At 48.3% G+C, this 22,731-nt stretch overlaps 1 protein-coding gene across 1 annotated transcript in view; it reads right to left on the minus strand.

Annotated features, from left to right (window-relative positions):
• Positions 1-320: 320 nt before the first annotated feature.
• The window catches only part of LOC142258770 (uncharacterized), a 108,460-nt gene continuing 86,049 nt past the window's right edge, over positions 321-22,731 (minus strand). The window contains 1 exon segment of the mRNA XM_075331371.1: positions 321-2,446. Coding sequence (XP_075187486.1) covers positions 1,191-2,446 — 1,256 coding nt within the window. The 3' untranslated portion in view covers positions 321-1,190.

The raw sequence follows: 22,731 nt of genomic DNA on the forward strand, positions 1-22,731 counted from the left end.
AACTATTCAAAAACATTCCTAAAGGCTCTCAAAAGGGCTAACAGTGTGCCAGCTAAAAAAGAAAATGAATATTCACTGCGCCCCATGCCATAATCCCGTCCACCGCTAGGCAATGAAGCCAGCGCCAACCAAGAGGTGGGCTGTATTATTTGCGTGGGGAGCAGTGAATATTCATTCTCCTTAATATCGGGTACATATGATCACCCAGCCGCCGGCTTACTGCTGTGGCTGGGCAATCACATGTATCTATTAGAGAATGAATATTCACTGCTCCCCAAGCCCATAAACCCGGCTGTGGGGAGCAGTGAATATTCTGGCAGCTTACGTCTGCGTGTAACTGGGGGCGCATGGTAGTAATGTCATGCGCTGCCCTGCTTACATGCTAAAGTCACTTGCAAGCATCAGAAGAGAACACCGTGCACAGGGAGAGCGGAGGGATGGTGAGTATAGTCATTTATTTTCTTATTTGTGCAGCATGATGGGGAAATATATACAAGAATGGGCCCGAGATGAGGGCCATATATACAAGAATGGGGGCATATACTAGGACAAAAGCCATATGTACCAAAATGGGGATCATATATACCGAGATGGGATAAAGATGGGCAACATATATACAGGATGAAAGACATATATACGAATATGGGAGACGCATATACCTGGAAGGGGCCCAGTATGGGGGACATTAGTACAGAATTGTGGGATTTTATCCTCGTAACAGTGTCAGCAGCAGATCCTACCCATAACAGTGCTTCATGACCACATTTTTTACGTTAATTTTTTCCCTATATTCCTTTTTGAAAACCAAGGTATGTCTTATGGTACAAAAAATACAATAATTTCTAAAAAGAAAGAAAATGGTTCTTTCCCTCACAAATTCTTACTTAAGGAACTGTAGCTGAATTTAGGAAAAAACCCTTTGAATTATGGTACATCATGATGGCTTCTCCCGTGTGACTCATCTGACAACAGGACCTGATTAATGATAAAAACATTTGGCAAATTCTGAAAGCAAAAATGGCTGCTCTGCTCTGTTGGTTTTCTGATGTCGGCAACACTTGATTTACCAGTTAAACATTTCAATTATTCACAACATGAAAAAGGTTCCTTCCCTGTGCGGCTTCTTCAGATGTTTAACGAGATCCGATTTCTGAGAATTAAATTTTCCTTATTCAGAACATAAAAATGGTTTATTTTGTGTGATTTTTTTGATGGTGAACAAGACCTGATTTCCTAGTAAAACATTTACCACATTCTGGGCATGAAAATGGTTTCTCCCCTGTGTGAGATCTTTGATGCACAACAAGTTCTGATTTCCGAACAAAACATTTCCTACACTCCGAACATGAAAATGGCTTCTCCCCTGTGTGACATCTTTGATGCACAACAAGTTCTGATTTCCAATTAAAACATTTCCCACACTCTGAACATGAAAATGGCTTCCCCCCTGTGTGACGTTTTCCATGGTCAACAAGACTTGATTTCCTAGTAAAACATTTACAACATTCTGAACATGAAAATGGCTTCGCCCCTGTGTGAATTTTCTTATGCATAACAAGATTTGATTTCTGAATAAAACATTTCCCACATTCTGAACATGAAAATGGCTTCTCCCCTGTGTGAATTCTTTGATGCTCAATAAGTTTTGATTTCCGAATAAAACATTTCCCACATTCTGAACATGAAAATGGCTTCTCCCCTGTGTGATATTTTTGATGGTAAGCAAGGGTTATTTTCTGAGTAAAACATTTTCCACATTCTGGGCATGAAAATGGCTTCTTCCCTGTGTGACATCTTTGATGCACAACAAGTTCTGATTTCCAATTAAAACATTTCCCACACGCTGAACATGAAAATGGCTTATCCCCGGTGTGAGATCTTTGATGCACAACAAGTTCTGATTTCCAATTAAAACATTTCCCACATTCTGAACATGAAAATAGCTTCTCCCCTGTGTGAAGTTTTCCATGGTCAACAAGACTTGATTTCCTAGTAAAACATTTCCCACATTCTGAACATGAAAATGGCTTCGCCCCTGTGTGAATTTTCTTATGCATAACAAGATTTGATTTCTGAGTAAAACATTTTCCACATTCTGGGCATGAAAATGGCTTCTTCCCTGTGTGAGTTTTTTGATGGATATTAAGATGTAATTTCCTGGTAAAACATTTCCCACATTTTGAACATGAAAATGGTTTCTCCCTTGTAGGAGCCGTTTCATGTTCCACATCCCTTCTGTAACTTTGATTTTGCTTATAATTCTGTGATAAATCGGAAATTTGGACTTGTTTGAAAAGATCAGATGATAGAGCTTTCCGAGGAAGGACTGGAGGTATATCTGGGACAACAGCATGCTCTTCATATGTATCATGTGTGATACCTTCATTATCTGTTTTAAATTCGAAAGATATTAGATTTCCATCTGAACTCGCAATACAGTCATCTGCTAAAAATAAACACAATGTTATTATTTCTTAATGATATTATCTTGAAAGTACATTTATTTTTTTTTCAATCATAACATCAGAAATTAAATTAGGAAAACATGTATTCTGAATCTGTTGTCTAATTTCGACATCTAAGAGTTACATCTTCATTAATTCGGATCTCCCATTCTTAGAACCAGTTTTCTGGAATGAGCTATAGTAAATAATCTGATTGATTGTCACAATGTGACTGCAGGATAATGAGGGACAAGGGGCTGCTATACTGTCCCTCACGCTAGGGGACCCTAAGCTATTCCTAACCTATGGATTACCCCTGAAGGTGGAGATGCCAGAGTTCTGTGCCTTACTATTCTCCTGACCAAATCTAATCTGTTATCCCCCGGGAAAGGAAGGGACAGGAATGTGATGGAAACACAGATTAAGACAGACAGGATACATTGCAAATTCACAGAAATAAAGTGAGAGACTAAAAAGAAAAGCAAGAGCAGAAATGCAGCAACAAAAAGATTAAAAGAGTTAGATCCACAATAGCTCACAGTAATAATGCACAACAGCCACCGGTAAGTCTGGATCACAACACCTCACCAGATAAGTATAGGTAAACCTTAGGTGGCAATAATGAAATAGTCCAGCCAGCATATACAGAAGGGGAGCGAACGATACTTTCTCCTCTACAGCATGTAATCAGAAACATTAACAAGCAGACCAGCAGAGAATAACTCTTGCTAGACTGCCCAAGCCTGTGGTTCGACGCCTGTGTCTCCCTGAGCTGCTCACAGACATCAGAGAAATTAACATGCAGAGTACCAGAATCTATAATTTCCAAAGATCCTGACACCGCCATTACAGCTGGCAAAACCTGCAAAAATCTCCTTGTAACATTGATCCACAATATAGATAATTTCAAAGAGATTTTTTTTCGAAGACGAAAATAAGTTAGACACAGATGCCGGATTTTTAACGGGGTTGTCCGGAACTGCAACATTGATAGCCTATCCTTTGTCTTTGTAACCAAAGCAGGTAGCAGGGTCTTGCAGTCTGTGCAGATAAACATTAGGGCTCCAATTCATCAAGACCGGCGATGTACACTGAAAAAGGATGTCAGGGACTGGAGTGAGATTTCTGGCATAGGGAACACTACAGTTTGTTGTGAATTAGAGAAGCGGTGACTCCCTTGTTTTGGCCAAGATCTGCCCATTTTGGCAAAGCTGGTTAAAATTGGCATAAACACACACACACCAAGTTACGGGGGAACTGGCGGATTAGGATAAAGTTGGTGAATATCCCAATCGCCAGTCGAGATCCACTGTGCTCCAAGATGGTAAAGGAGCTGCTGGCAACCCGTAGGTCAGGCGGATAATAAAGAACTTGGTGGCTCTGAAATAATATGAACCTGATCCAAGTTAAACGTCACTTGGACCAGGACTATTGTGTATCCTGTTAATGCCACAGGGTCCACAAACCCACACCAGGAACTCCCCTGTTGGCACCACAGGGTTCCTGAAATACACTGTCCGTGTGAGTAGGGGGCACACCAGGACAGTCGGCACAGCAGCCGCAGCCCAGTTAACTCCACTGAGCTGCTACAACAGGACTTGAGCAATAGGAGGGGAAGTGCGGCACCTGACCCCTATCTTGCTGAACCACAAATCTTGGCATGACAGGCATTGGATGCCTAACCCTGCCTACCGCTTCCAGAACTATAGGCCTGAAAATGTGCATCTGAAGACTGGTCCGCCCCAAAGCCAGGGTGAGCCACAATGGCACCTCTAGGGGCCAATAGCGGATTGCCACATCATCAGTGACGTCACCAGCGGTCTACTCAGACCTGCCACATCACTGATAGCACAATGACAGCACTGCCCCAAACACCCTACCAGTCATCGTCTGATCACCATTGGTGGAGTGCCAAGTCACAGGGACGGGCCTCTGCGAGCCAGTCCGGAGTCTCCACATCATCAGGACACCTCATGCTATCCAGCCTATCAGGGCCTGCCACCTCTCAGACATACCCAGTGAAGTCCTTATGGGACTTAGCCTCCAATGCACTAAGTGCCTGAGCATGCTCAGTAGGCACAACACAGGACTTGGACACAGAACGGAGTCCAAGTACCTGAGCAAAGAGGCTTTTCACACTAAAGGCTTCTTTAGGCTTCTGCCACACTCACGTGAAATTCACGCACGTGCCGAGAGACACGTATTTTCCCTGCGTTTTGCGTGCAGGTAAGTACGTGTCTCTGGTACGTGCGGGACACGTGTGTTCTACGTGTGCTATCTGCGATAGCACACGTAGAACCGGTAATTAACATACTCACCTGGTTCTTCCTGCAGTCCGCGCTGCTGTCCGTGGTGCAGATCCTCGGTCTCCAGCCCTCCCGTCTCCCCGCTGCTGCTGCCGCCAGGCAGTGAAGTGAATATTCAATGAGAATAATGAGCGGCGGTCGGCAGCAAGAGGCAGCAGCGGCAGAGACAGGAGGGCTGGAGAAGGTGAGTTAATGTTTTGTTTTTTTTTCACTGACATGTGTGTTTTCTCCGGCGCGTGTCACACGGGACCGCATCCACACTACACCCGTGTGGTACGGGTGCGGGCCGTGTGACACCCGTGCTGCCGGTGAAAAACGGACATGTCAGCGCTTTGAAAAACGCACACACGTACAAACGCACACGGACACACGTTCCGTGTGGTTTTACGTGTGTGTGCCTGCTACCATAGGGTAGCATTTCTGTACGTGTCTCCGTGCCGCCGGTACGTGTAAAAAATGCCAAACACGTACCGGAGGCACGGATGTGTGGCGCTAGCCTTACAAGGTACGACCGATTGTGCAATTTCACAATCGATCGTACCCGACCCCGTCCTTTTTGCGTCACGGGCAAATCGCTGCCTGTGTCGCACAAAGTCAGTAACCCCCGTCACACATACTTACCTCTCGTGCGACCTCGCTGTGGGCGGCGAACGTCCACTTCCTGGAGTGGGAGGGACGTTCGGCGTCACAGCGACGTCACACGGCCGCCGGCCAATGGAAGCGGAGGGGCGGAGATGAGCGGGACGTAAATATCCCGCCCACCTCCTTCCTTCACATAGCCGGCTGCGGCCGCGTGACGCAGGTGAGCTGCTGTTCATCATTCCCGGGGTGTCACACGGAGCGGCGTGTGCTACCCCGGAAATGATGAACTACTAAATTAAACGATATTATGGAACCTAGCGAGCAGTACACGACTCACGATTTGTGAGCGATACTGCGTCGCTAGGAGGTGTCACACAGGCCGGCATCGCCAGCGATGCTGGATGTGCGTCACAAAAAACGTGACCCCGACGATCTATCGCACGATAGATTGTCTGGTGTAAAGCAGCCTTTAGTGTGGGAGTATGCCCAGTAGCCTGAACTGAGGAATTAGCCTCAGAAATGGCACTATCAGGCTGAGCATGCTCAACAGGCGAAACACTGGCTATAGGAACTGCAACAGGCTGCTTGTGGCTATGGCGGTGCCAATTTGCAACAGTATCCCCCTCCTCTTGCGCCCCCCCCCCACTTGGATGGTTCGTAGTCGCCACAGGTACTACTGTGCGATGGATAGGAGATGGAGATATGCAGTGTGAGCTACAAAACATTCTCCACCACACAATCTTCCCCGATGACAACTCGATATGTGGGAAATGCCGCTTCAGCCAAGGCATGGCCATCAAAATATCATCTGCACCCTTAGGGAGAACCAGAAAAGAAATGGTCTCCCTATGCCCATATGACATGGCAAGGGTAATGGCCACCGTTCGGTGGTGAATTACCTTAAAAAGGACCCATGAACCACACGGACTCTCACTGGCTTTGGCATTTGTACCAGCAGAATGGCATGCCGCTGGGCAAAAGATGAGGAGATAAAGTTATCAGGCTGAGCATGCTCACCAGGTGAAACACTGGACATAGGCTCTGGCTGGGGCAAATCAGCATGCGCATGTGTGACGCCCCTGGACTAGTCCAGGGTGTCACAGGGAACTGCACTATTCTCTATCCTTGGTGCAGGGCCCACCCTCCTTGGTTCCGGGGTCCGCAACAGTGATTCTGTACTAACAGCACAAATCCTAGTCACCCAAACACTACACTTGTCAGGCACACCAGGGGCGTGGTTCCAGCTGGGAAAGGAACCGCCCACCTATGACTCAGACAGGCTGGTGGGAGGAGTCAGTTAGACAGTTGGTAGTAACTGAAAAAGAGAGAGGACCTGGTGATTAAGAGCTCCCTGAGGAGAGCCTGGCTGGGTCGCAGACAGTGGCCTGTACTTGACGGCTCAGAGATAAGCGGCGTCAGCACAGCGGAGGGATAGGACTTCCCACACAGAGCAGTCACAGAAAATCCCACGTGCCAGCTGCTAAGAGCAGGTCCCAATTAAAAAGAGGGACGGGACCCGAAGGTTTCAAGCCAACGGGGCCAGGGACACACACAGTATACAGTGTATGGAGGAAGGCTCCAGTCCACCACAGAATCACTGAAAGGGACCACCGCACGTGCAGTCACCGAGTGCAGCAGTACCAAGAGACTTTGTTTACCTCAGAGTCTGTGTCCACTGAATGCGTCATCACACCTGAGTGAGTACCCTGGCTCCCCAGCGCCCTGCCGGCCCTATATCAATATAGGCTGTTCCTACCTATTCCCTACCCTGAGTCCCGGGGCCCCTACCTGCGGAGGGAATCACCACCAGGCTGCCCCAACACCATCAGCCCCGGCACTCCCATACAGCAGCGGCGGTATTCCTTATTACCGCACACCGCAGGTGGCGTCACAAATATTCTCCCCCGTAAAAAACCTTTTTGTTTTTCATCAAAGTGTCTGCCGAGCAGTCCGACTGCTGCTAGGGCGTCACACATTGATTTTTGGCGTCACGAACAGGATTGGACTGGACCCACTAACCTGGGTGACGTGCGCCTTCTCCAAAACTGTTGAGCCCAAAGTGAATAAAAAAAAAAAAAAAATTCAGTTGCCGCCATCTTGCTGCTGAAAACCAAGGGGGCATAGAAAGATGTTGGCGCCGGGTGAAGCGAGCGCAGCGGCAGTTCCCCCTCAAGATCAAGGTGACATGGACGCACGAGCGACCGCGCAGATAATGCCAATGACTTTACCGTATGTGCCAGGCGCTACCTGGCTACCACAATATGATGGTTCCCCTGACACTCTGCAAGGATTCAAAAAGAAAAATCCGCACACTCCTGGATATGTTTGGGATGAATGACCGGCAGCAAGCGTCTGTACTACTCGGCCAGTTATCAGGCGCCGCAGAGCTGGAGGCGGAGACCTGGACAGATCAGGACCGGGCCTCAGTATCTGCCATTTTTGAACGTCTGCGACTTTCCTTTGAAAACCGCACTGAGGCAGAACTCCGGATAAAGTTTTACAACTGCAAGCAGCGGCCACAAGAAAGCATTAGAGACTATGCTCTGAGGCTGCAATCAGCGCTACGGACTCTCAAACTAACCATTCCCATCAGTGAAGCTGAAGGAAACAAGGTGCTTGTTGAACAGTTTCTGCAAGGCCTGGGGTCAGTGGAGGACCGCAAGCAGCTACAGCTGTGGACTCTGGAATATCCTGCAATGGACTTTGCTGTTTTAAAAGACCGAGCCATCAAGGCTTTGCAAACCCCAGAGCCAACTGATTCTCCTGCTACGTCCTGGCAAGCCGGCACTTCTCCTCTACATGTGCCACCTCCTGTTAGAGCACTGCCAGAGCCAAAGACCCCAGCAGCGCCTGCAGGCGATACCAGTGATTTGTCTTTACAGGTGCAGCAGCTGAGCAGTGATGTTGCAAGGATCCTAGAGGCAATGCAGCTCAAGCCCAAGACCAAGCCGGCGGAGAAGATCCAGCTTGCTAACTGCCCAGATGACGTCCCTTGGATGAGAGGGAGGACCTCGACATACAGAGGAAGGAACCGTGACCGGTATGAAAACCTTGTTTGTTATAGGTGCAACAAGACTGGTCACTACGCCCGTTATTGTCCTTTAAACGGGCCACCCCTGGGGCCAAGGGCCACTCCCCAGGACTAAATCAACAAGGCCCAGCAGACTGGCGGGAGCGGTATGTTGGAGGAAGGACCATCGTTTCCATCACCTTGGATGGGATTCCGACTTCAGCACTTCTTGATACCGGCTCCCAGGTAACAACTATACCCCAAGTACTGTATAGCAAATTCTGGTCAACTGAGGAACTCGCCCCACCGGACAATGACCTCACCATTTATGCTGTAAATGGTTTACCAGTAACACAACTCGGGTTCAAGGAGGTAACCATCAAGGTGGGCAGGGTGGAGTTAGCACGCCAAGGACTCATAGTAGTGCAGAATGACCCTAGTGACCGGAACCCTAAGATGATTTTGGGGACTAATGTTATTGAGAATTGTATGGGGGAAGTATTGTTTCTTCTCCAACAGCTCTCTGAAACTGCAGGAACGGGACGCCAGAGGGTCCTGCAAAGAGAGATTCGAGACCTCCAGCAGAGGCAACAGGTAAATTTGTCTGGTGGGGAAATTGGCGGTGTACGGGTAATGGATGCAGCTCCTGTGGTAGTGCCCCCACGGAGTGAGATGATGATATGGTGCAGGGCAGCTGTAGGCTCCCGTGGACAGAATTACCAGGCAGTGGTAGAGGCCCTGCCTTCAGAGCACTGGTCTACAGTACTGACAGCCAGAGGGGTAGTCGATGTCCGTAAGGGGAGAGTGCCCGTGCGAGTGTTGAATTGCGGGGAGGAAGAGGTTAGACTGCCCAGGTATGCTACCATAGCCAAATTGTACACTGTGAGTGAGAATTTCATCCAGACAGTAAAGTCCTCAGCCACACCAGATCAGTCAGCCACAGACAGTTCCCAGATTCAGCAAGAACAGTGGTGTCAAGAGTTACATGTAGGTACTGACTCCACTCCACTACATCAAAAACAAGGGGTCTACAGGGTGGTTCAGGAGTATGAGCAAGTGTTTAGTAAACACCCATTAGACTTTGGGAGGGTGAAAGGGGTTCAGCATCATATACCCACAGGCATTCATCCACCTATAAAGGAAAGGTATAGGCCCATACCACCTGCTCACTACCAGTGTGCCAAAGACATGCTGAGAAGTATGAAGGAGGCTGGGGTCATCCGTGATAGTTGCAGCCCCTGGGCAGCCCCGCTAGTCCTAGTGAAGAAGAAAGATGGCACTATGAGGATGTGCGTGGACTATAGGCGAATTAACAACATCACACATAAGGATGCCTATCCACTGCCCAGAATTGAAGAGTCCTTGACTGCATTAAGATCTGCAAATTACTTCTCTACCCTTGACCTCACTAGTGGTTATTGGCAAGTGTCCGTTGCTGAGGAGGATCGCGAGAAGACCGCCTTTGCCACCCCGATGGGATTATGTGAATTTAACAGCATGCCATTCGGGCTGTGCAATGCACCTGGTACGTTTCAACGACTCATGGAGAGCTGTTTGGGCCATTGCAACTTCGAGACTGTCCTGCTGTACCTGGACGACGTAATTGTATATTCCAAGACCTATGAGGAGCATCTGGGACATCTGGCAGAAGTATTTGAAGCCCTTTCCAGGTACGGGATGAAACTAAAACCCTCCAAATGTCACCTGCTGAAGCCCAAAGTCCAATACCTGGGGCATGTGGTAAGTGCCGAAGGTGTGGCTCCGGACCCTGAGAAAATCACAGCTATCCAGAACTGGCCCAGGCCTCAGAACATCAAAGAGGTGCGCCAATTCCTGGGATTGATGGGGTACTACCGGAGGTTCGTGAAAGGCTATACCAAGATGGCATCCCCCTTACAAGATCTCCTAGTCGGACAAAGAAAGCACGGCAAGACTTCTGGCTCTCCATTCACATGGGGTGAGGAGCAGGAGAAGTCCTTCAAGTGGATGAAGTCAGCTTTGACAGGAGATGAGATTCTGGCATATCCTGACTATAACCTCCCATTTGTGCTGTACACTGATGCCAGCAACGTGGGACTGGGAGCTGTTCTATCCCAGGTACAGGATGGCAAGGAAAAGGTGATTGCATACGCCGGCAGGAAACTCCGTCCAACAGAAAGAAATCCTGAGAACTATAGTTCTTTCAAGCTGGAGTTCTTAGCACTTGTTTGGGCAGTGACAGAGAAGTTTAAGCATTACCTGGCTTCTGCAAAATTCACCGTATATACAGACAATAACCCGTTGACACACCTGGACACGGCGAAGCTTGGAGCTTTGGAGCAGCGGTGGGTAGCACGACTGGCAAATTACGATTTCACTATAAAGTACAGGGCTGGTCGCAAGAACGCCAACGCTGATGCGTTGTCCAGGATGCCCCAGTTGTGTGATGATGGGAGGCATGAAGATGACCTGGAGGAGATTGAGATACCTGCTTTCCATCGCCCTACTGATAGAGTGAAACCCCGATATTATAGTGATCAGCAAGAGGCGACCTTCAACCCATTGCCCCACCATGGTTGGCAAGAAGCCCAAGATAATGACCCTGCAATCAGATTGATAAAGGCATTGATATCCGAGGCTGATTCACACCTTGAACCAGATGCTCCAGAAGAAGCTAAGAAATTGTGGAAAGAAAGAAGTCGTCTGTGTTTCCATGGAGGCAAGTTGTGCAGAAGTCTCATTAATCCAAAAACGCATGAGAGAATATGCCAGATAGTAATACCCACAGCATATGCACCAGTGGTGTTGGAGGCCTATCATGATAGAGCTGGGCACTTTGGTTGGAAGAAGTTGGAAATGTTGCTGAGAAGTCGCTTTTATTGGACTGGGATGAGAGATACCATAGAAGCTTGGTGCAGGAACTGTGGTCCATGTACATTAAGGAGAAAAGATAGCACCAGTCAGCGAGCGCCATTGCAACCAATAGTAACTACCCAGCCTCTAGAACTCGTTGCCTTAGACCACGTCAAGCTCACACCAAGCAGGAATGGGTACACCTATGCACTCACCATAGTAGATCACTATTCAAGATTCCTGGTGGTGGTACCTGTCAAAGATCTAACTGCCAGCACTGCGGCGAAGGCTTTCCAGGCACATTTCTGCAGACCCCACGGTTACCCAGATCACGTCCTAACAGATCAAGGTCCCGCTTTTGAAGCAGAAATCTTCCAGGAATTTTGTAAATTGTATGGGTGTAAGAAGATACGCACTGCCCCCTACCACGCACAAACAAATGGGATGTGTGAGAAGATGAACTATGTAGTCATCAACCTGCTAAAAACTCTACCCCTTGAGGAGCGGAACGAGTGGCCTGAGAAATTGCCAGATCTTGTGGACATGTACAATAGTATTCCTGTGAGTTCCACTAAATGCACACCCGCTTATCTCATGAGGGCTAGACCTGGGAGACTGCCAGTGGATCTGGAGATGGAAGTTGAGATGCCTGAAGTTTATTCCCCAAATGCAGATTGGGATACCAAGCGTAGAGCTCAATACAGGCAAATTCAAGAGTATGTCGAGGAGAATCTGGACCAAAGTAGGGAAAAGCAAGAAAGAAGCTTTAACAAGCAAGCCCAAGCCCCTCCATTTTCACCAGGAGAAGTGGTCTTAAAAAGAAAAAGAAAGATGCATAAACTGGACGACCAGTGGGAAAGAGAGCCATATGTGGTCCAGCCTTCCAATTTCAACAACCAGAAGACCTGTCTTGTCAGCAAGGACCAAGGAAGAACCACAGCTGTAATTTCCCGTGACCACTTGAAAAAGTGCCCTGAACCCCTGAACATCCAGAAGGAAGAACAGCCCCAACCTCAAGTGACTGAGAAAAAGAAGAGAGTGATCCACACCATCCTAGGTGACTTCCCGGAAGATTGGCCTATGTACAATGGAGCAGTGATTGTGCCTGTACTCACATTCCCGCAACCCGCGGAAGAACCAGAACCAAGGAGGCCTGAAATCATTGCACCTAGAGAAGTACCCATACCAGCACCACGAACACGTAGATTACCACCTACAACACCTAGCACCAGTAGTGGGGAACAGGTAGTAGCAAACACCACAGTACAAGGGTTAGAGGGAAGCCAGGAGCTGAGAAGGTCCACCCGTGTGAACTTTGGTCAGCCCCCACATAGGTTCAGAGATGAGGAATGGTAGCGGAACCCGGCTACTCTACCCTAATGTAAATAGTCTAAATATAGAGTAAATTTAAAAATGTTTAGTATTTTCCATGCTTTTAATTCTACTATTTTCCATGCTAAAGATAGTCATGTAAGACATGTTGATATAGAGTGTTGATAAGAAGAATGTTGATTTATTTTAATTACCTGGATTCATGACCTGATTGACGACCAATGATAAGTTTTATTGAAAATGGACCTTTGGCTACAGGACTGGTGGTAGCCAGCATGAACTGGTGCTATTGTAAATGGTTATTTCCCATTCATAGCCACGGACTGCATCCCCACCTACAGGAGAAGACACAGGTGGAGGAGAGACCTGGGAGACATATGGCCCAGGTCTGGCCACCAACAGGAGCGGTGGCTTGCCTCCTTTTGGAACTTTGGGGGTGGGATGAAGGATTGGGAAAGCGAAACGTTGGGTTCAAGTGCCTCCCCTGCGTGGGATGGATAGATATGTTTTTCTTATTAAAATGTTCACTTTTTGCAGATAAAAATAAACAAACACTCTGGGTGCACTGTAGCTCGGGGACGAGCTACGTTTAACCAAGGGGGAATGTGACGCCCCTGGACTGGTCCAGGGTGTCACAGGGAACTGCACTATTCTCTATCCTTGGTGCAGGGCCCACCCTCCTTGGTTCCGGGGTCCGCAACAGTGATTCTGTACTAACAGCACAAATCCTAGTCACCCAAACACTACACTTGTCAGGCACACCAGGGGCGTGGTTCCAGCTGGGAAAGGAACCGCCCACCTATGAGTCAGACAGGCTGGTGGGAGGAGTCAGTTAGACAGTTGGTAGTAACTGAAAAAGAGAGAGGACCTGGTGATTAAGAGCTCCCTGAGGAGAGCCTGGCTGGGTCGCAGACAGTGGCCTGTACTTGACGGCTCAGAGATAAGCGGCGTCAGCACAGCGGAGGGATAGGACTTCCCACACAGAGCAGTCACAGAAAATCCCACGTGCCAGCTGCTAAGAGCAGGTCCCAATTAAAAAGAGGGACGGGACCCGAAGGTTTCAAGCCAACGGGGCCAGGGACACACACAGTATACAGTGTATGGAGGAAGGCTCCAGTCCACCACAGAATCACTGAAAGGGACCACCGCACGTGCAGTCACCGAGTGCAGCAGTACCAAGAGACTTTGTTTACCTCAGAGTCTGTGTCCACTGAATGCGTCATCACACCTGAGTGAGTACCCTGGCTCCCCAGCGCCCTGCCGGCCCTATATCAATATAGGCTGTTCCTACCTATTCCCTACCCTGAGTCCCGGGGCCCCTACCTGCGGAGGGAATCACCACCAGGCTGCCCCAACACCATCAGCCCCGGCACTCCCATACAGCAGCGGCGGTATTCCTTATTACCGCACACCGCAGGTGGCGTCACAAATATTCTCCCCCGTAAAAAACCTTTTTGTTTTTCATCAAAGTGTCTGCCGAGCAGTCCGACTGCTGCTAGGGCGTCACGCATGCGCCCTAGCCGCCTCTCCACACTTAGCCGTGGAGGAAGAAGCAGCCAGCTGGACGACCCAAGGCTCGGCCAAAAACAGCGGCTGATGCCTGGGCGCAGCAGGAACCACAGCAGGCTGCTTGTGGCTATGGCGGCGCCGATTTGTAAGACACCATCCCAGGGTCAGACTGGGGTGCCAGGGGCCTACCAGGATAATTGACTCTGGGGGCTCGCACTATAGCTACCATAAACGTTTTTATTACTTGATCATTTTTGGCTTCTCTCAGTATAAGGCTATGTGTCCACATTGCTTTTTACCTGCTTTTTTGCTGCTTTTTCAACTGCAGCGTTTAATGCCAAAATAGATGTGTTCTGCTTTTCAAGCAAAGTCTATGGGAATTTGGGTTTCTTGTGCACACTATGCAGTTCAAACTGCAGCCTTTTTGTGGCAGAACTTTGGACAAAAACTCAGCTTTGCAGTGCAAAACCCAAATGGCAAAAACAATTCACATGTCAATTGGTTTTGCCATTTGGGTTTTGCACTGCAAAGCAGAGTTTTTGACCAAATTTCTGCCAGAAAAAGGCTGCAGTTTGAACTGCATAGTGCGGACAAGAAACCCAAATTCCCATAGACTTTGCTTGAAAAGCAGAACACATCTATTTTGGCATTAAACGCTGCAGTTGAAAAAGCAGCAAAAAAGCAGGTAAAAAGCAGGTAAAAAGCAACGTGGACACATAGCCTAACATGCGCCTTTTAGCAAACTCTACAGTGCGCAGAAGAGACCTGTCCTGTGCCTGCAGATAGCACAGGATTTCTTGTAGCCTATTTATTGTAGATAATAATGGAATCTGTTATTTACAGTCATTCGCAGTTTTTCTTACACACGGACATTCCTTGTACTAGGTAAACCACCGAGTCCATCAGCCAAACAATAATCAAAGAGAAGCAAAATGTTATCCAGCATCTTCAGAGGGAAAAGATTACTAAAATGAATCCACCTCTGCCACCATCTATCTGAGAAATCCCCTATTAGGCCCTGTGCGCACACTGCGTTTTTTGCCACAGATTTTGCTGCAGGAAAGCTGCAGAATTTGTCCGTAACCTTCCTGCAGTCCTTCTCCACAAAATCTATGAGAAAATCAAAATACTGTGCACACACTGTGGGTTTTTTTTTCCTCTCCAGGTTTTGCTGCAGAATTTCTGCAGCAAGAAGTAGCATGTCGCTTTATTTCCGCAGGTACCTGCGTTATTGCCATTAAATAATGGTTAAAAACTGCAGGGACCAACCCGCGGAAAAACCGTGGAAAATCCGCACCAAAAATGCAACAAACCACGGCAAATCCGCATGCAGGTTTTGGTGCGTTTTTTTGCCGCGGGTGCAGAATTCTGCCAGAGGGTGCGGAATTTTCTTAAGGAAATGCCATTTTCTATTGCGCACAGGGCGTATGAGTCAGTATGTGGAGGTGTGAAGCATTACCCTCCATACACTCTTCCATGTGGAGACTCTGGTGAATTCTCTTCTCTTTCCACCGTCACACATTACATCATTACCAGGTAATGATCGGCCCCCAGTGTCTGCACTGGATGTGACCAGTCATTCTGAGGGGACAGAGGCCTAGAAAAGCCGCACTATAGTTTCCACATTAGTATTACATGTTGGATAAACCCTTCACAAGTCCTGTGTATTCTGACAATACTGCTCTATAGGCAGATCAGGCTTTTTATTTCCATGTATTTATATTGAGGCCCCTCCTGTACTATCATCACATATAGAGGCCCCCTGAAGAGTAATTACATATAGCCTAAGATAATAACACTGACACTGGGGGTACAGGATAATGTCACTGACACTGGGGGTACAGTATAATGACCCCGACACTGGGGGTACAGGATAATGACACTGACACTGGGGGTACAGGATAATGACACTGACACTGGGGGTACAGGATAATGACACTGACACTGGGGGTGCAGGATAATGACACTGACACTGGGGGTGCAGGATAATAACACTGACACTGGGGGGTACAGGATAATAACACCGAAACTGGGGGTACAGGATAATGACACTGACACTGGGGGTACAGGATAATGACACTGACACGGGGGTATAGGATAATGACACTGACACTGGGGGGTACAGGATAATAACACCGACACTGGGGGTACAGGATAATGACACTGACACTGGGGGTACAGGATAATGACACTGACACGGGGGTATAGGATAATGACACTGACACTGGGGGGTACAGGATAATAACACCGACACTGGGGGTACAGGATAATGACACTGACACTGGGGGTGCAGGATAATGACACTGACACGGGGGTATAGGATAATGACACTGACACTGGGGGGTACAGGATAATAACACCGACACTGGGGGTACAGGATAATGACACTGACACTGGGGGTACAGGATAATGACACTGACACTGAGGGTACAGGATAATGACACTGACACTGGGGGTACAGGATAATGACACTGGGGGTACAGGATAATGTCCCCGACACTGGGGGTACAGGATAATGACACTGACACTGGGGTACAGGATAATGACACTGACACTGGGGATACAGGATAATGACACTGACACTGGGGATACAGGATAATGACACTGACACTGGGGTACAGGATAATGACACTGACACTGGGGGTACAGGATAATGTCACTGACACTGGGGGTACAGTATAATGACACTGGGATACAGGATAATGACACTGACACTGGGGATACAGGATAATGACACTGACACTGGGGGTACAGTATAATGACACTGGGGGTACAGGATAATGCCCCCGACACTGGGGGTACAGGATAATGACACTGACACTGGGGTACAGGATAATGACACTGACACTGGGGTACAGGATAATGACACTGACACTGGGGATACAGGATAATGACACTGGGGGTACAGGATAATGACCCCGACACTGGGGGTACAGGATAATGACACTGACACTGGGGATACAAGATAATGACACTGACACTGGGGTGTAGGATAATGACACTGAGGGTACAGGATAATGACACCGACACTGGGGTGTAGGATAATGACACCGACACTGGGGTATAGGATAATGACACTGACACTGGGGTACAGGATAATGACACTGACACTGGGGTATAGGATAAGGATACTGACACTGGGGGTACAGGATAATGACACTGACACTGGGGGTACAGGACAATGACACTGGGGTACAGGATAATGACACTGACACTGGGGGTACAGGATAATGACACTGACACTGGGGGTACAGGATAATGACACTGACACTGGGGATACAGGATAATGACACTGACACTGGGGGTACAGTATAATGACACTGGGGGTACAGGATAATGCCCCCGACACTGGGGGTACAGGATAATGACACTGACACTGGGGTACAGGATAATGACACTGGGGGTACAGGATAATGACCCCGACACTGGGGGTACAGGATAATGACACTGACACTGGGGATACAAGATAATGACACTGACACTGGGGTGTAGGATAATGACACCGACACTGGGGTGTAGGATAATGACACCGACACTGGGGATACAGGATAATGACACTGACACTGGGGTACAGGATAATGACACTGACACTGGGGATACAGGATAATGACACTGACACTGGGGGTACAGGATAATGACACTGAGGGTACAGGATAATGACACTGGGGGTACAGGATAATGACACTGACACTGGGAGTACAGGATAATGACACTGGGAGTACAGGATAATGACACTGACACTGGGGATACAGGATAATGACACTGGGGGTACAGGATAATGACACTGAGGGTACAGGATAATGACACTGACACTGGGGGTACAGGATAATGACACTGACACTGGGGTGTAGGATAATGACACCGACACTGGGGTACAGGATAATGACACTGACACTGGGGTACAGGATAATGACACCGACACTGGGGGTACAGGACAATGACACTGGGGGTACAGGATAATGACTCTGACACTGGGGGTACAGGATAATGACACTGACACTGGGAGTACAGGATAATAACACCGACACTGGGAGTACAGGATAATGACACTGACACTGGGGATACAGGATAATGACACTGACACTGGGGGTACAGTATAATGACACTGGGGGTACAGGATAATGTCCCCGACACTGGGGGTACAGGATAATGACACTGACACTGGGGTACAGGATAATGACACTGGGGGTACAGGATAATGTCCCCGACACTGGGGGTACAGGATAATGACACTGACACTGGGGTACAGGATAATGACACTGACACTGGGGTACAGGATAATGACACTGACACTGGGGATACAGGATAATGACACTGACACTGGGGTACAGGATAATGACACTGACACTGGGGTACAGGATAATGACACTGACACTGGGGATACAGGATAATGACACTGAGGGTACAGGATAATGACACCGACACTGGGGTGTAGGATAATGACACCGACACTGGGGTACAGGATAATGACACTGACACTGGGGTACAGGATAATGACACTGACACTGGGGGTACAGGATAATGACACTGACACTGGGGGTACAGGATAATGACACTGGGGTATAGGATAATGATACTGACACTGGGGGTACAGGACAATGACACTGGGGGTACAGGATAATGACACTGACACTGGGGGTACAGGATAATGACACTGACACTGGGGGTACAGGATAATGACACTGACACTGGGGGTACAGGATAATGACACTGAGGGTACAGGATAATGACACCGACACTGGGGTGTAGGATAATGACACTGACACTGGGGGTACAGGATAATGACACTGAGGGTACAGGATAATGACACCGACACTGGGGTATAGGATAATGACACTGACACTGGGGTATAGGATAATGACACTGGGGGTACAGGATAATGACACTGACACTGGGGGTTCAGGATAATGACACTGACACTGGGCGTACAGGATAATGACACTGACACTGGGGGTACAGGATAATGACACCGACACTGGGGTATAGGATAATGACACTGACACTGGGGTATAGGATAATGACACCGACACTGGGGTATAGGATAATGACACTGACACTGGGGTATAGGATAATGACACTGACACTGGAAGTACAGGATAATGACACTGGGGGTACAGGATAATGACACTGACACTGGGGATACAGGATAATGACACTGACACTGGGGGTACAGGATAATGACACTGAGGGTACAGGATAATGACACTGGGGGTACAGGATAATGACACTGACACTGGGAGTACAGGATAATGACACTGACACTGGGGATACAGGATAATGACACTGGGGGTACAGGATAATGACACTGAGGGTACAGGATAATGACACTGACACTGGGGGTACAGGATAATGACACTGACACTGGGGTGTAGGATAATGACACCGACACTGGGGTACAGGATAATGACACCGACACTGGGGGTACAGGACAATGACACTGGGGGTACAGGATAATGACTCTGACACTGGGAGTACAGGATAATGACACTGACACTGGGGATACAGGATAATGACACTGGGGGTACAGGATAATGACACTGAGGGTACAGGATAATGACACTGACACTGGGGGTACAGGATAATGACACTGACACTGGGGTGTAGGATAATGACACCGACACTGGGGTACAGGATAATGACACCGACACTGGGGGTACAGGACAATGACACTGGGGGTACAGGATAATGACTCTGACACTGGGGGTACAGGATAATGACACTGACACTGGGAGTACAGGATAATGACACCGACACTGGGAGTACAGGATAATGACACTGACACTGGGGGTACAGGATAATGACACTGACACTGGGGATACAGGATAATGACACTAACACTGGGGGTACAGTATAATGACACTGGGGGTACAGGATAATGTCCCCGACACTGGGGGTACAGGATAATGACACTGACACTGGGGTACAGGATAATGACACTGACACTGGGGTGTAGGATAATGACACCGACACTGGGGATACAGGATAATGACACTGGGGGTACAGGATAATGACACTGAGGGTACAGGATAATGACACTGACACTGGGGTGTAGGATAATGACACTGACACTGGGGTGTAGGATAATGACACCGACACTGGGGTACAGGATAATGACACTGACACTGGGGTACAGGATAATGACACCGACACTGGGGGTACAGGACAATGACACCGACACTGGGGGTACAGGACAATGACACTGGGGGTACAGGATAATGACTCTGACACTGGGGGTACAGGATAATGACACTGACACTGGGAGTACAGGATAATGACACCGACACTGGGAGTACAGGATAATGACACTGACACTGGGGGTACAGGATAATGACACTGACACTGGGGATACAGGATAATGACACTAACACTGGGGGTACAGTATAATGACACTGGGGGTACAGGATAATGTCCCCGACACTGGGGGTACAGGATAATGACACTGACACTGGGGTACAGGATAATGACACTGACACTGGGGATACAGGATAATGACACTGACACTGGGGTACAGGATAATGACACTGACAATGGGGTACAGGATAATGACACTGACAATGGGGTACAGGATAATGACACTGACACTGGGGATACAGGATAATGACACTGACACTGGGGGTACAGGATAATGACACTGACACTGGGGATACAGGATAATGACACTGACACTGGGGATACAGGATAATGACACTGACACTGGGGATACAGGATAATGACACTGACACTGGGGATACAGGATAATGACACTGACACTGGGGATACAGGATAATGACACTGACACTGGGGTACAGGATAATGACACTGACACTGGGGATACAGGATAATGACACTGACACTGGGGATACAGGATAATGACACTGACACTGGGGATACAGGATAATGACACTGACACTGGGGATACAGGATAATGACACTAACACTGGGGGTACAGTATAATGACACTGGGGGTACAGGATAATGTCCCCGACACTGGGGGTACAGGATAATGACACTGACACTGGGGTACAGGATAATGACACTGACACTGGGGATACAGGATAATGACACTGACACTGGGGTACAGGATAATGACACTGACACTGGGGTACAGGATAATGACACTGACACTGGGGTACAGGATAATGACACTGACACTGGGGATACAGGATAATGACACTGACACTGGGGATACAGGATAATGACACTGAGGGTACAGGATAATGACACTGACACTGGGGGTACAGGATAATGACACTGACACTGGGGGTACAGGATAATGACACTGAGGGTACAGGATAATGACACTGGGGGTACAGGATAATGACACTGACACTGGGAGTACAGGATAATGACACTGACACTGGGGATACAGGATAATGACACTGGGGGTACAGGATAATGACACTGAGGGTACAGGATAATGACACTGACACTGGGGGTACAGGATAATGACACTGACACTGGGGTGTAGGATAATGACACCGACACTGGGGTACAGGATAATGACACTGACACTGGGGTACAGGATAATGACACCGACACTGGGGGTACAGGACAATGACACTGGGGGTACAGGATAATGACTGACACTGGGGGTACAGGATAATGACACTGACACTGGGAGTACAGGATAATGACACCGACACTGGGAGTACAGGATAATGACACTGACACTGGGGGTACAGGATAATGACACTGACACTGGGGATACAGGATAATGACACTAACACTGGGGGTACAGTATAATGACACTGGGGGTACAGGATAATGTCCCCGACACTGGGGGTACAGGATAATGACACTGACACTGGGGTACAGGATAATGACACTGACACTGGGGATACAGGATAATGACACTGACACTGGGGGTACAGGATAATGACACTGACACTGGGGTGTAGGATAATGACACCGACACTGGGGATACAGGATAATGACACTGGGGGTACAGGATAATGACACTGGGGGTACAGGATAATGACACTGACACTGGGGTGTAGGATAATGACACTGACACTGGGGTGTAGGATAATGACACCGACACTGGGGTACAGGATAATGACACTGACACTGGGGTACAGGATAATGTCCCCGACACTGGGGGTACAGGATAATGACACTGACACTGGGGTACAGGATAATGACACTGACACTGGGGATACAGGATAATGACACTGACACTGGGGTACAGGATAATGACACTGACACTGGGGTACAGGATAATGACACTGACACTGGGGTACAGGATAATGACACTGACACTGGGGATACAGGATAATGACACTGACACTGGGGATACAGGATAATGACACTGACACTGGGGATACAGGATAATGACACTGAGGGTACAGGATAATGACACTGACACTGGGGGTACAGGATAATGACACTGACACTGGGGGTACAGGATAATGACACTGAGGGTACAGGATAATGACACTGGGGGTACAGGATAATGACACTGACACTGGGAGTACAGGATAATGACACTGACACTGGGGATACAGGATAATGACACTGAGGGTACAGGATAATGACACTGACACTGGGGGTACAGGATAATGACACTGACACTGGGGTGTAGGATAATGACACCGACACTGGGGTACAGGATAATGACACTGACACTGGGGTACAGGATAATGACACCGACACTGGGGGTACAGGACAATGACACTGGGGGTACAGGATAATGACTCTGACACTGGGGGTACAGGATAATGACACTGACACTGGGAGT

The sequence above is a fragment of the Anomaloglossus baeobatrachus genome (assembly GCF_048569485.1).
Source record: "Anomaloglossus baeobatrachus isolate aAnoBae1 chromosome 5 unlocalized genomic scaffold, aAnoBae1.hap1 SUPER_5_unloc_1, whole genome shotgun sequence".
NCBI classification, from domain to species: Eukaryota; Metazoa; Chordata; class Amphibia; order Anura; family Aromobatidae; genus Anomaloglossus; species Anomaloglossus baeobatrachus.